Source organism: Trachypithecus francoisi, unplaced genomic scaffold, assembly GCF_009764315.1.
Source record: "Trachypithecus francoisi isolate TF-2019V2 unplaced genomic scaffold, Tfra_2.0 Lachesis_group13, whole genome shotgun sequence".
In the NCBI taxonomy this organism is placed as follows: domain Eukaryota; kingdom Metazoa; phylum Chordata; class Mammalia; order Primates; family Cercopithecidae; genus Trachypithecus; species Trachypithecus francoisi.
This window is the reverse complement of record NW_022681458.1, coordinates 55,949,059-55,963,730: the sequence shown is the minus strand read 5'-3', so window position 1 is coordinate 55,963,730 and position 14,672 is coordinate 55,949,059. Positions and strand designations below refer to the sequence as shown.

At 30.7% G+C, this 14,672-nt stretch overlaps 1 protein-coding gene across 1 annotated transcript in view; it reads left to right on the top strand.

Annotated features, from left to right (window-relative positions):
* FSIP2 (fibrous sheath interacting protein 2) overlaps window positions 1-14,672 on the top strand; it is a 92,891-nt gene that overhangs the window by 8,591 nt on the left and 69,628 nt on the right. Inside the window, exons 7-10 of the mRNA XM_033230934.1 lie at window positions 422-532; window positions 6,820-6,940; window positions 9,274-9,360; window positions 14,076-14,191. Coding sequence (XP_033086825.1) covers window positions 422-532; window positions 6,820-6,940; window positions 9,274-9,360; window positions 14,076-14,191 — 435 coding nt within the window. The remainder of the gene's footprint in view (window positions 1-421; window positions 533-6,819; window positions 6,941-9,273; window positions 9,361-14,075; window positions 14,192-14,672) is intronic.

Sequence of the window (14,672 nt, the reverse complement as noted above, 5' to 3'; positions counted from 1 at the left end):
ACTGCTTGAAGTCATTTCAGTTCAAAATAATTTGTTACCATTAAATTTCCTTCATAGCTATAATATACAAGTTGTTACATAAAATAATGAGGTGGATACCACAAAGTATGTATATGAGCCAATTTCTGCTCTTAAAGAACAGTTAGAAAGTTAACTAGACACTATTTAACTCTCTTAATGCTCTTATTGTGGAGATGAATTTTTTTTTAAATTTAGCTTTAGTAAAAAAGTATCATATTTGCATTCCTAATAAGAGTGCAGTAAGAAAAGTATATTCTAAACCCAATGTATGCCTTTCATTATGCTTAACCTGATTTCTATTAGGCTCTGACTTGTTTAATATACTTTTTGGTGGGACAAAATACAAAGATATTGTTGTGAAAGGAACACACACCAAGTGCAGTAACAATGTGATTTCTAGGAATGGAAGACAAAAGAAATGTTACTTCTGACAAGGATGGCAGAAGATGTTAAAAGAGAGGAGAAGATAGAAGAACAACGGCATAGAAACAGAGAAGAGAGTGACAGGAAGGTAGGGTGAGATTGAACCTCTAACTTGAGCTGTTCGAAGAGAAGATTTTGTTTTGGTTTTTTGAAGTACAAATCACTTTGTGAGATGACTGTTGCCCAGTTACTCCAAATGATATGCATGATATAAAACTGAAAGCTATGGACAGTTTTAGTATATTTGACTATAGTATAAAAAGTACTGCTCTATTATGTGATATAACTATTTTTGGCTTTATTTTTACACCATAAACTGTACTTATCATTACTACGAAAAAATTAAATGACTGACTAACTTTTTTTGGAACCAGCAATTCTTTGTAGGATTTCTCAATTTTTCCTCACTGGTTAATTTTATTTAGCTTAACTTTTTATCTTTAATAATATATAAGATTTTGTGATTTAGAGTATAAATTAATATAAAGAGAAAAATCCTACCGCCACTACCCTATCAACATTTTAGTTTCACACATATACACATACACCCCCCACAATGTTTCCAATAATATTTATTTATTCCAATTAATAATTAAAAACGTTATTATACCTCGTAAGCTGTTCTGTAGACTGTTTTATTCATTTAATAAAATGTCATTGTCAACTTAGCATGTTGATAAATGTTGATCTAAAATTCTAAATAGCAGTTTTAGGTAGGCTATTGTTAACAAACCTAGGTGTGAGTGTAAGATTTACACAATTTGGTTTGTATTGATATATACTGTTACACAGCAATTTTGTAAAAATATTGAACTTTTAAATATGTATGTTTATCTTTCATTCTGTTTGCTACCTGTATCTTTCAGTACCATCAGAGACTCTCTGCTCATTTTGCAGGCTCAACTTATTCCAATTTACCATGATTATTATTTTTCTTCTTTCTTTTTTGTTTTTCTTTTTAATTTTTATTTATTTATTTATTTTTTGTAGAGATGGGTTTTTGCTATGTTGCCCAGGCTGCTCTTGAACTCCTGAGCTCAAACGATTCTCCCACCTTGGCCTCCTGAAGGGCTGGGATTACAGGTGTCAGCTACGACACCCAGTCATAATTATGAATAATATAATCTAATATTCAGTTTTTCACTGTTTTTCAATGAGAAGTCTCACCAAGTTGTCCTCTTCATTTTGCTCCAAAACTGCACATCTCTGAAAGTATCTTTGTTTTCCAGAAGCAATTGAATGCACTAGATTCTTCTCCTTTTGCCAATGTCAATTACTACCCAAAGAATGTTGGTCAGTTTTAGTGAAGACTAACACAACTGATCAAAATCGGCCTGGAAGGAGTGACCATTGGACGTGGTCACTGACTGTAAGCATGATAACACCACAGGCTGCCTAAACTGTGTTAGTGGTAGAGCCATTTGAACATTGATATTTCCAGTGGAGTTATTTTACAACTGTCTTTTGTGAATCTCGTTTTACTATAAGAAATTTTGAATTCCTTTGTGTTTCATAATATTTTTATGTCATGATTTTCAGATTTGACAATTTTTCACTGCAAATTATCTTGTTATAGTTTAGATTTTGCTCTTAATATCTTTGTCAAAAATTATTTGTGTGGGTCTATTTTTGGACTCTCTTCTATTCTTTGACCTATTTGTTTGATTATTGTACCTTTAATAATTCTTTGAATCTGTCATGCCAGTCTTACATGTTTATTTTTCTATTTCAATTGTTTTAGTTAATACCAAGCCCTTTGTATTTCCATATAAATTATAGCATCAGCTTATTAATTTCTACCAAAATGTCTTGCTGAGTTTTTTAATTCGATTTCCGTTAACTCTATAGGTCACTTTGGGCACAATTTACCTCTTGATAATATTGAGTCTTTCAACTCATGAACGACATATGTCCCTCCATTTATTTAGGTCTTCTTAATTTCTCCTAACAGTGCTATGTAGTTTGCAGTGTACTGTTCTTGTGTATCTTTTTATAGATTCATCCCTAGGTTTTTCATATATTTTATGCTATTGTAATTTATATTTCTTAAATTTCAAGCTTTGAATACTTAATGCTAGCATTTAGAAAAACATCTGATTTATTTATATTCATCTTGTATCTTGCTTTGTTAAAAATCAATAATCAGTTCTAGTAGTTCTTTTATCTAGATGCCAATTAATAGTCTACATAGATGATCATTTCTGTGAATAAAAGGAGTGTTATTTCTTCTGATGAGTTCCTTTAATTTTTTTTGTCTTGCTTGATCACACTGCCTGAAACCTTCAGTATAGTGTTGAATAGAAGCAGACATACTAGCTATTTTTGACTGGTGATTTACTTGTTAGTGACTCTCTTTGCTAGTGATCTCAAGGGGAAAGGATTAAGTCTGTCACCATTAATTATAGGGTTAGCTGTGGGTTTTTTTACAGGTGTCATTCATCAGGTTGAGGAAATTTTCTTATATTTCTAGTTTGCTGAACATTTCTATCAGTAAGGGATATAAGATTCTGTCAAACATTTTCTTCTGTGGTTTTATTGAATTCATATGTAGGTTTTCTTTTGTGGTTCATTGCATAGTAGATAACATAAATTGATTTTTGAATGTTGAATGAATCCTGAACAAAAGATCCTTAAAGCAACATACTTGATCTGATTTACATATTGTTGTATTAAGTTTGCCAACATTTTGTTTAGAATTTTGCCCTAGAGATGTTAGTGCAAAATGTAGTTTTCTTGCACTATACTTCTCTGATTTTGGTATCAGGATAATGCTGGCCTCATACCATAAATCTCTATGTATTCCATCTTCAGATTTTTGAAAACTTTATTTTAGAATTGGTATTGTTTATTTTTTATATACTTTATGGAATTTATCAGTGAAGACATTTGGGTATAAGGCTTATTTGTGGGAAGATACGTAACTACATACCTATTCAAAACATTATTTTTAAAAGTTTTGATAGTGTATTCTTAGTAATTTTTTCATTTCATTTGAATTGTGGGATTTATTTACAAAGTTGTTTATAACATGCCTTTGTTATCCTTTGTGTATGTCTAGACCCTGGTGATGTCACCCACTTTCCTTGCTTATATGGTAATTTGTAACTTCTTTTTTCCTTATCAGTCCTGGCTAGAGTTGCTTTTTCTTTTTCTTCTTATTTCTCTTTTTCTGATTTTCTCAAACTGCTAGTTTTTAGTTTTAATGAATTTCTCTGTTTTTTTTTCTATTTTGTTTATTTCTGTTCTGATATTTTTGTTAAATACCTTTCTCTTTTTAGGTGGAAGTCATTAATTCAAGACCTTTCCTCTTTTCTAATACAGAAATTTAGTACTCTAAGTTCTTCCCTAACACTGGTCTATCAACAGTCTCCATATTTTTTTATATACAGTGTTTTTATATTTATTCAATTCAAAATAGTTTAATCTCCCTTTTAATTTTATGTTTGATTCATTGGTTATTTAAAAGTGTGTCATTTAGCTTCTAAATATTTGGAGTGTGTCCAAGATCTTTCTGTTATTGATTTCAAATTTACTTTTATTGTGGTCAGAGAAAACTTTTATTTCCCAAATCTTTTTAAATACGTTGAGACTTATTTTATCTTCCCAAACTGGTCATTTTGGGTAAATTACAAATGTATACCTGAAAAAAACTTCTTTCTACTGTTGTTGGGTGAGGTATTTTGTAAGTGTTCTCTAGATATCAAGTTCATTGATAGAATTGTTCAAACCTAAATCCTAGCTCAATTTCTGTGTACTTGTTCTCTCAATTATTGAAAGAGTTATTAAAATCTCTGACTATATTTTTGGATTTGTCTAGTATCTCAGTTTTTCTTTTATTTGAAGCTCAGTATTAGGTTAAAAAATGGCTAGAATTGTTATGTCTGTTGGTGATTTGATTTTTTTTATTGTTATGAAAACATTTTATTTTCCTCTGTTATTATTCTATGCTCTAATATTACAGGTAATATTAACATTGCCACTGCAGCTTTATTCTGATTACTGTTAGCATGGCATATTATTTTCTTGTGTTTTACTTTTAAGACCAAATTTGGGTCTTTATTTGTGTGTGTGTGTGTGTGTGTGTGGGCTTTGGTTTCATATCAAATCTGATGACTGCCTGTAATTAAGGTGTTTGTAGCATTTACATTTAGTGTGATTATTAACATGATTAGTTTTATGTCTGTCATCTCATTATTTGTTTTTAATTTGTCTCATCTATGTTCTTTTCTTCATTTTCTGCCTTTTTCTTTGGATTTTTAATGATCCCTTTGTATCTATTTTGTATATTGTTTCTTTGTTTGAAATTTACCAGTTGCTTTAAGGATTATAGTATATGTCTTTAACTTATTAGGGTAGATCTTAAAGTGTTATTATACTATATTATACCATTTCAAATTTAGTATAAGAGCCTTACAATATTATGCTTTATTTTTCTCCCTGTGGCCTGTATGCTATTTTGGTCATTCATTTTATTTATATACATATACGTAATAAATCTGACAATACAACATTGCTGAGTTTGTCTAAACGATCATTTATCTATTATCATGATGTAGATAAGTCGTGTATTTGGCCATATACTTAAAATTTTTTATGTTCTTCATTCTTCTTTTTTTGTATACCCATATTTTCATCTGCTATCATTTTTTTTCTGTCTGAAGGACTTTCCTTAACATTGATCCTAGTACAACTTAATTTTGTATGTCTGCAAAATACTTATACCTTTATTTTTGAAAACTTTTTTATGAGTGTATATTAGTTAACATCAACTGGGTATAGAATTCACCATTGACTATTTTTTATTTTATTTTAGTACTTTAAAGATGCTCTTTCACTTTCTTATCTACATTGATTTCAAGAGGAAATCTACTGTTTTTAAATTTCATTTTTCTCTATGTAACATAATTTGTTTTTCTGGTAACTTTAAAAAATTTTTTTATCCCTAGTTTTGAGAAATTTGATTATTATGACTTGGTGAAATTTTTCTTGTTTTCTATGCGTTGGTATTTTGGGCTTCTTGGACCTGTGAGTTTATGGTTTTCATCAAATTTAAAACATTTTAGGATATTATTATCTAATATTTATTTTATCTTTTCTCTCCTCTCTTCAGGCATATTAGGCTGCTTGAAGTTGTCCCATATCTCACTGAAATACTTTCATTTATTCACCTGTCTGTGTTTTCTTTTGGATGGTTTCTCTTGCTGAATTCCCATTACCTAATCTTCTGCAATGTCTGTGCTGCCATTAATACATCCATGGTATTGCTCATCTTACATATTTGAAAATTGCTTTTGGAGCTTGTTATAGCTTCCATATCTCTTCACTTTGTTTATATACAAATTGCAATTATGTTACTATATTGTTTCTGTCTTTAATTCCAACATTTGTGTCATTTTTGAGTCAATTTCAATTGATCAATCTACCTCTTTTATAAGTCTTATTCCCCTGCTTCTTTACATGCCTAGTATTCTTTGGTTGGATGCCAGACATGAATTTTAGTTTGTATACTGAATATTTTTATGTTCTTATAAATATTCTTTAGCTTTTTTGATGTAGATAATTTATTTGGAAACAATTTGATTGTACAGGTCTTGCCTTTTATGATTTGCTGGTGGGGTGAGAGCCATGTTTTATCTGGCTTTTCCTACTCCTTTCCTAGTAGTTATTTCCTACTACTGAGTTAAGATCCATCTTAGTACTCTACTCAATGCCCTATGACTCATGAGGTTTTTTCAGTGTAGCTTTCCAGTGAAATATTTCTAGGGGGAGTGGGCATGTTTTCTATTCCTAGATAGCTTCCAGTGACTGTTTTCTCCAATTCTTTAGGAAGATCTTTACTGTAGTCTTGGGTAGTTTTTTTTTTTTACATAAGCTAATCCATTTTCTTGCTAAATACTGCAAGAACCCTCTAAGAATCTCTGGGGTTCTTTCTGTATGGATTTATCTTCTTTCTAGTATATTAATTACTGGCCCAGAAATTCACAAAGGCAAGTCACGTTTTATGTACTATATTATGTTTATCTCTGGTAGACCTGAGTGATATTTGGTTAAACCCTCAGTAATCTTTCAATTGAAGATGATTGAGAAATTACTTAAACTCAACAGGACAGCTATGGATAAGATACCCTGTCTGATCAGAAACTGGATTAGTTCTCTGATGGTATGTAGAGAGGTAAATTGCATACATGTTAAATATATTCTTTGTGTTTGATCACAAATGGAAATTTGCCCCTTACTACTCTTATTTTTGTAACATTACAAATCAAAACAGGACTGATTATCCATTTTCAATATATTGTCACATTTTAAATAATTTGTTTTACATTTCTAAATGGCAAGTTAATATTAACCAGTAAATTTTCTTTAATATTGTAGAAACAAGATCTTCTAGAGAAAAAAATGGCTTATCATTTACAAAAAATGCAAGATACTGGCTTTAAAGGAGAAGATATGGGAAAAAATACATTTAAATACAGAGGTCAAGATGGAACACGTGGTGAATGTGAGAACATTAAAAGATGATGTAGCTAAGTAGGAAATGCTTATCTATGTAAAAATCCTTGTGTAATACTCTGTGTACTTACACTTGCTACTCCCTTTGTGCCAGACACTGTTCTAGGTATTTCTATGTTACAGTTCAAGTTGAAAAGTAGGCATATATGTAACAATGATGGCAAATTGTAACAAACTCACCAGTTGGCTCAAGAGACAGGCTTGCCTGTACTGCATTTGTAACTAACCTCCCTATATTTAAAATAACTACTAAAATGATACAAACTTGTATCTAAGATACTGCTATTATATACCAACATGGTGTTCTATTATGTTGCCAACCAGTAAGAATGGGAGGAGATACAGAATTAGGAAAAAAAAGAAGGAAGAAATAAATGAAGAAAGAAAAAATGAAGCAAGTTTAAAAAGAGAAATGGCTTTGTTTTGCCCAGCCTCTACCAGCTTCCTGTATTTATAACATTATAAAAATACAATGGGTTTTTGTTTTCTGATATTAGATAAAATTTCATGGCCAGAATGCAAAATGTAGACTTGTTTTAACTATCTTTGACTATGTAGTATCAGGAAAGAAACTGATTATTTTCCATGCAGCTATCATCATAGTATCTCATCAATCCCATTTCTAGGTCAGAGCTTTCCTGTGTCACTCCAGTAGATTACCAACTAGCCTCTGTTAAGTCTTCTTTTTACCTGCCTCAAATCCATTTTGTACCGTTGCTTGTTACATTTAAAACTCTGTTCTGATGGTTTCTTCCTCTACCCTTAAAATTATTATCGATTAAATGAAGCTCAGACTGCTTCAGCAAGCATTTATCAGCATCTGGAGTTCAGTCTTTACCTAACTTTTTAACTTTATTTTGCACTACATCCTTGAAGATGGCATCTATGATATAGGGGTGATATGCACAGGCTCTGAAACTGGATTGTAGAAGTCCAATCCTGTTTTATCATTTTCTAGCAATGTTATGGCTTGTAAATTACTTAACTTCCCTAAGCCAGTTTTGTTATCTGAAAACAAAGATAATACTCCTAGATAATTCTTATAAAGAGTGTGAAAATTCTAGCATATAGTAAGAACTTAATTTATTTTGTTGTTTAGTCAAATTAGACTACTGATCATTCCTAAAACATATGTTACTTTTCCGACTTCTCTGCCTCTCTGTATCCAATTTTTCTCAATTTAGAATGACCTGATTACCATCTCCATTTATCAAAATCCTACAGTTACTTAAGCCGCACTGTAAATTACATGCCAAAAAGTCATTGTTGATAATCCTAACTGGAAGGTCCCTCTTCTGTGAATCTCTCAAGTAGTTTGCACCACTTTTAATTCACTTATTACATACTTACCGCTGTCTTAATCATTTATAATAGTAAACTCCCACCTTTGTATTCAATAGAACACCATTCAAAGCATATACACTAAGTACATGTTTGCTAAATTGATTAATTCAATCTACTTAGTTCATTGAGGCAATGACAGCAATATCATGCCTCATATATGAAATCAGTAACTATAAAAATCCTACATCTTCATTAACTTTCTCATAGGGTAGGAAGAATTTAAGTAGCTTAAACATTTGTTATTTAAATACACTGTTGAAGAAGTAGTATGTAAATGAGTTTAGTTTGTATTATCAAAGTGACAGAATAGAAAGAATATCCATGGCACAAATTAAATTGAATTATACCACTATTGTAATGTTGTTATCTTCCAACAAGTAGACAACTTTTAGTGGGACAAAGTAAAAGAAAGGAAATATCAGAAGAATTTGCTCAGTGATCAGTAAATGGGGAAACAGATCACTCTCATAGTTTACATCTCTGATAACAGCCCCTTGAGCACACATGCAGTGAGTAACTTTTGCCACCCTAATAGTTAGGAAAGCAAAACTATAATTACATTTATCACAAAGAAGAGAATATATATGTGCATTTGCTTATGCCAGGCAGCAAGGCATATCCAAGAATTAAAACAGTCACTGTGGACTACTGAGTCTTCAGCCCAGCCACTATGTTGTTATGCACCCAGATGGATATTGACATGTTTCAATTGAGCCAGGTGCAGATTTCCTTTTCTGCTAGAAAAACATTCTATCCTTTCAAGTGTATCTTTTAATATTAAGGGATAATATGTCAAGAATTGTCTTTTCTCCCATTTCATATCTTTCTGTCTTCTCCAATTTCTCTCACAATCCCACATACAGACTAGCATATAGTTCAACTCCTCTTGGGCATAAAAGGATAAGTAGTCTATCTTGGGTAATTCTGTCATCATCATAAGTAAAAATAAATGTTTTATTATATTTCTTTAAGCTTCTCCAAAGAATAAAAAGAAGACTTCTGAAGATATAATGTTAGTTTATCCTGCTGGAGACCAGAATACATATAAAGAAACACGTGGTAAGTGAATATTGTGACAAGAAACACTAGATACTAAACAATAATTTGGGGAAAGACAGTTTTTTTAACAACTTCTTTCACTTAAACGCAGACAAATCCTCTGTTTTCTTTTTGTCAAATGACTGATTTTGAGTGATGCTTATCAAGAGCTATGTGGCCTTTATTAGTTGTAGAATTTGATAACTAGATAATTGATTTACTGTTTTGAACCTGACATTATATTATTATTTTAGAAAATTAAGTGAAGGGTCTGTTAATATTAAATATATAATACAGCATGCCTACCAACTTATAGAAAACATTTTTGCTCAAAATAATCTCAGAAAATGCTGAAATATGTCAGAAATTAAGTATGTTTACTTCAGATTCACTGTGGACTTTACTGTAACATCACTTTATTATCTTTTAACTTATGTGATGTCACTTCATGTTGTTCATTAGAGCTCACTGAAAGACTATAAGCCCAAATTACCATATAAAAATCCTCCAAAAATATATTACTAGAGTATGACTGTTCAAAAGTTGAACAGTATGACTATTCTCCCATTATTAAGTTTCAAAGAAAAATTAACATATAAATGTTAAATTTATTTGCCTTATTGGTTAAAACTTAAAAGAAATACTGTTTAAAATCTTTTCTTCCTGAGTATGCAATTTGCTTAGTTTTCATCAAGAATCAGAAATGTTGGAAGAGATAGGGTTGCCTTAGCCTAGGATGTCTTTCTGCCTCAGAATCACTGAGATTCAGTTAATTTAACTCCAAAATCCATGGGTCCCATTTTTAAAGTTTAGCTTTTACAACATACCAAAGGATTATTTACAACTGGCAAATTTATGGCAATACCAGCTCTACATCTTATACTGCATGTAGACAACAAACTAAATTATCGATTTCTAAAGCAATTATCTCAAGCAAACTGATCCTGTAAAAATCTAGTGTTGAATGCATCTCAGACTGATCTTACTGTTGTCAAGGAATCTCAGTGACATTTCGGGAAAGGATGGCCAATGGAAAATACTGTTTTTAGCCTCACTGCGATACCAGTTTATCGTGACAATTGTCTGGAGAACAGACCTGTAAATTTAATTACGCATGGTTGGGAGAAATATCCTATTAAAAGATGAAATGTAAAGTAATGTGATTCATATCAGAATTGGGTGGAGCAGGTTATGTATATCTACTCTCCAGTCTCAGTGAAGGGTATGTGAGTCATTGTAGTCTTTTTGTGAATTTTAAAAATACACAGTAGTGCCATCACAGATCATCATATGTTTTTAGAGGTGATCCTCTTTCCCATTCACCATAATTAGGTCTTCCTGGTTTCCATTTCATCATTGAATCATGAGTGTGAATTCTGTGCAGTGTCACATCCTCTGTACTTTTATGAGAAATTTGCCCCACACAGTTTTGGAGCTGGTGATTCCCCAAGCAGAATTCAAAGTGAATTTCCTGCTCCAGCTTCTTAGCTTGTCTGTGTATTTTTTTCGTTCCCAGAAAAGATCTCAAGGCATTTATTTTGGTTTTTAAATTACCCTAAAGCAAAATGGAACATTTGGTACAATTACATGTATAAACACATGTACAGATTTGTGTAACCACTGTCACAATCACATGTAGAACAGTCCAGCATTCCAAAAATCTCCCTCATGCTGTTTATTTGCAGTCACACCCTCCTTCCTCCAACTAATACTCCCAAATTACCTCTGGTATTATTAGTTATGTTACCTCTGGGATTATTATCAAATAGTAATATGTTCTCCTGACTATAGTTGATTTTCTGTTGGAGAATGTCATGTAAATGGAATCATACATTATGTAACTTTATAAAAATATCTTCTTTTACTCAGCATACCTCTGAAATTCATTCAAGTTATAGCATGTGTCAACGGTTTGTTCCGTTCCATTGTATGGATGCACCAGAGTTTGTTTCTTTCATTCTTCAATTGAAAGAAATTTGAAATTTTGGATTGTTTCCATGTTTGGGTGATTATGTATAGAATGACTAGAAGTACAGTTGATGTTTGAACATCAAGGGGTGAGAGTTGAAGCACGGACCCCCTGCACAGTAAAAAAAGTTACATTTAACTTTCGAGTCCCCAGAAACTTACTAACAGCCCACCGTTGACCTTACTGAAAACATAAACTGTCGAGTAACACGTATTATGTATGTTATCTGTATTATATACTGTAATCTTACAATAAACTATAGTGTTATTAAATTGAAAAAGTCATAGGAAGAGAAAATGTAATGTATTTACTGTTTATTAAGTGAAAATGGATCATGGTTAAGGTCTTCATCCTCATTGTCTTCATGTTGTAACACCTCTGGCCAGTGGAAGCGCCTTTGTTATAACTCTAGAGGTATTTTTGGCGTAACCCTAGTGGTTGTTGATAGCTTCCTTGCTACCTGAGAAGGCAGGAAGATCCTAGCTTATCTTGTACGAATCTAGTTGTTTTGGCAACTTTGAAAATATAAAGTGATCATTGATAGCTGGGCCTATTTCTAAACATTATCTTACATTCTATTGACGTATTTATCTATCTTTATGCAAATACCTCAATTTTCTTCATTATTGTGGTTTTATAATAAGTTTTGAAATTCAGTGGTTTGAGTTATACAGTGTTAGTTGTTACACTAGGTTGACTTGGTTATTCTAGAGCCTTTGCATTTCTATACAGATTTTAAAAACAACTTGCCAATTTTTACAAAACAGATTGCTGTGATTTTGTTGGGATTCACTTTTCATTTATTTCTCTCTGTCCAGTACAATGTTGAACAGCAATGGTGATTGTGTACATCTTAATATTGTTCTAAAACATAAGGGAAAGTGATACATATGAATTAGGATATTAGCTCTAGACATTTAAATATAGCCTTTGTTAGAAAAAGACATCCCCTTTTTTCTTAGTTCACTAAGAAATTTTATCATGAATGGGTGTTGAATTGTATCATATTTTTTCTGTGTCTTTGACATAATCACATGAATCTGCTCCTTTTTTCTGTTTATATTATAAATTACTTTGATTTTTGAATGAATCAAATTACTTTTGATTTTCTTCATTCCTTGGATAAACTCTACTTATTCATAATGCATTGTCTTTATTACATATTATAATATGTAATATTAACATAATATTTTAACATACTTATATTTATTAAAATTATATTATACATAAATATATATTCACATATATTTATATTACATTATTTATAGTATATAATATATAATTATTTATAATTATAAAAATTATAATTTACTATATTTATTATATAATTATGATTACAATAATATTAACCTAATGGTCAGTATATTATTAATAATATTGTTATATATTATATTATATATTATTCACGATATTTATTATTTGTTTTGTTTACAATTCTTGCATGTTGCTCATGGGGGAGTTGAACGAATTTTTAATTTATTATAATGCCTTGTAATGATATTTTGTAGCAAAGTGATTCTGATGTCAAAGTATAAGATAGAAAATGTTCACTCTTCTTCAATTTCCTGGGAGAATTTGTGTAGAATTAGCATAATTTCTTGCTTAAATATTTAGCACAATTCAGAGGTGAAGTCACTTGAGTCTGGAGCTTTTTTGTGGAAAGGTTTAAACCTCATATTCAATTTCTTTGCTACAGGAATCTTCATATTATCTATTTATTTGTGATGAGACATGATCATTTGGATTTTTCAGAGAATTTGTTCCTTGTATATATTTTCAAATTTATTGGCATACATTTTTCATGTATTTCTTTATTATTTCATTTAGTAATTATCTGTAGATTCTATTTTGCTGATTTGTGGCCTTATTTGTTTTCAGCTTATTAATTACTAAATATCTTAATGAGCCAGTTTTTTATTTCATTCTTTCTCTCTTTTTTAATGTTTTTTTAAAATTTTACTTTGATCTTTATTTTTCTGCTTACTAAGTTTTGGCAAGGATGTGAAAGAACTGAAACTCTGATGCACTGCTGATTGATATGTAAAATGGTACAACCACATTGAAAAACTGGTTTGGCTTTTTATTTAAGTTAAACCTGTATTTACCACGTGACCAGTCATTCAGCTACTAAGTATTTACCCAGTAAAAATGAAAAAAAAATGTGTTCACACACGACCTGTATGTGAAAGTTCATAGAAATTTATTATTGATAAATTTTATTTATAATAAAATAAAAATTTTCTATTTTATTTATAATAAAATAAAGTTTATATTCATTTATAATAAAATAATACAAACAAATAAAATAAAGAAATATTTTATTTATTTATAAAAACTGGAAACAATCCAAATGTCCATCAACAGGTAAGTGGATAAAAAATTATAGCATAGCCATACAATAGAATTCTTCTCAGAAATAAAAAAGAAAAACAATACCACTGATACATGCAACAATGTTGTGATAAGTGAAAGAAGCCAGGGGAATATGAAATTCTAGAAAGTGCAAACTAATCTAGAGTTAGTGGTATATATCAGTGTTATTGGAGTATGAGAACAGAGAGATGGATAGATTACAAAGTTTCATGAGAAAACTTCTACGGATAATAGAAATGTTATCTTGAATGCAGTGATGGTTTCACAGTTGGATACGTATTTCAAAGTCAATTAAATAATTAAATAGGTACAATTTATTGTACTTTGATTGTACTTCCGTAAAGTTGTTAAAAAAAAAAGCTATAGAGTTTCTCTCTCTTTTGTTTACTTTTAGGACATACAGCAAATGCTGCTCATCAGTGTCAAAATAGTTCAAATAATTTTACGAAAAAAACCTCAACTTCTGTTGTTTATCAGGCAGATGTACAGGATAATGGTATAAATCAAAAGGTATACAATTATGCTTTACAGTTTGGTGTTGTATTTATTAATTTATCTACTTAACTTTTATTTCTATGAAATCTCTTCTTCAGCAGCATAGTACTGATTGTTTAGGGATACTGAGTTTTATTCATGAAACCTGATCCATTTTCCAGGCTTTAAAGTGTTGAGTTAGCTTCGTGCTAAACGCACTATGGATTTTAGCAGAAAATAACCCAAACAAATATTTGGCAGTAATATTAATAATGACAGCTTGCATTTATTGATCATATACTATTGACCAGGTGTTGTACTAAGCTAGAATGAAGGAAAGAGATAATTGGGTAACATAAGATAAATATAAGAAGTTGGGTAATACAAGATAAAAAGAAGAATAAGACATAATTGCTCCTCTAAAAGGCTCATTGTCTAGTGAGGCAACAGACACAGAAAAATACTATTCCAATAAAATTATCCTGGAATGATGAATTTTAGTTTGGTTCTAAAGTGT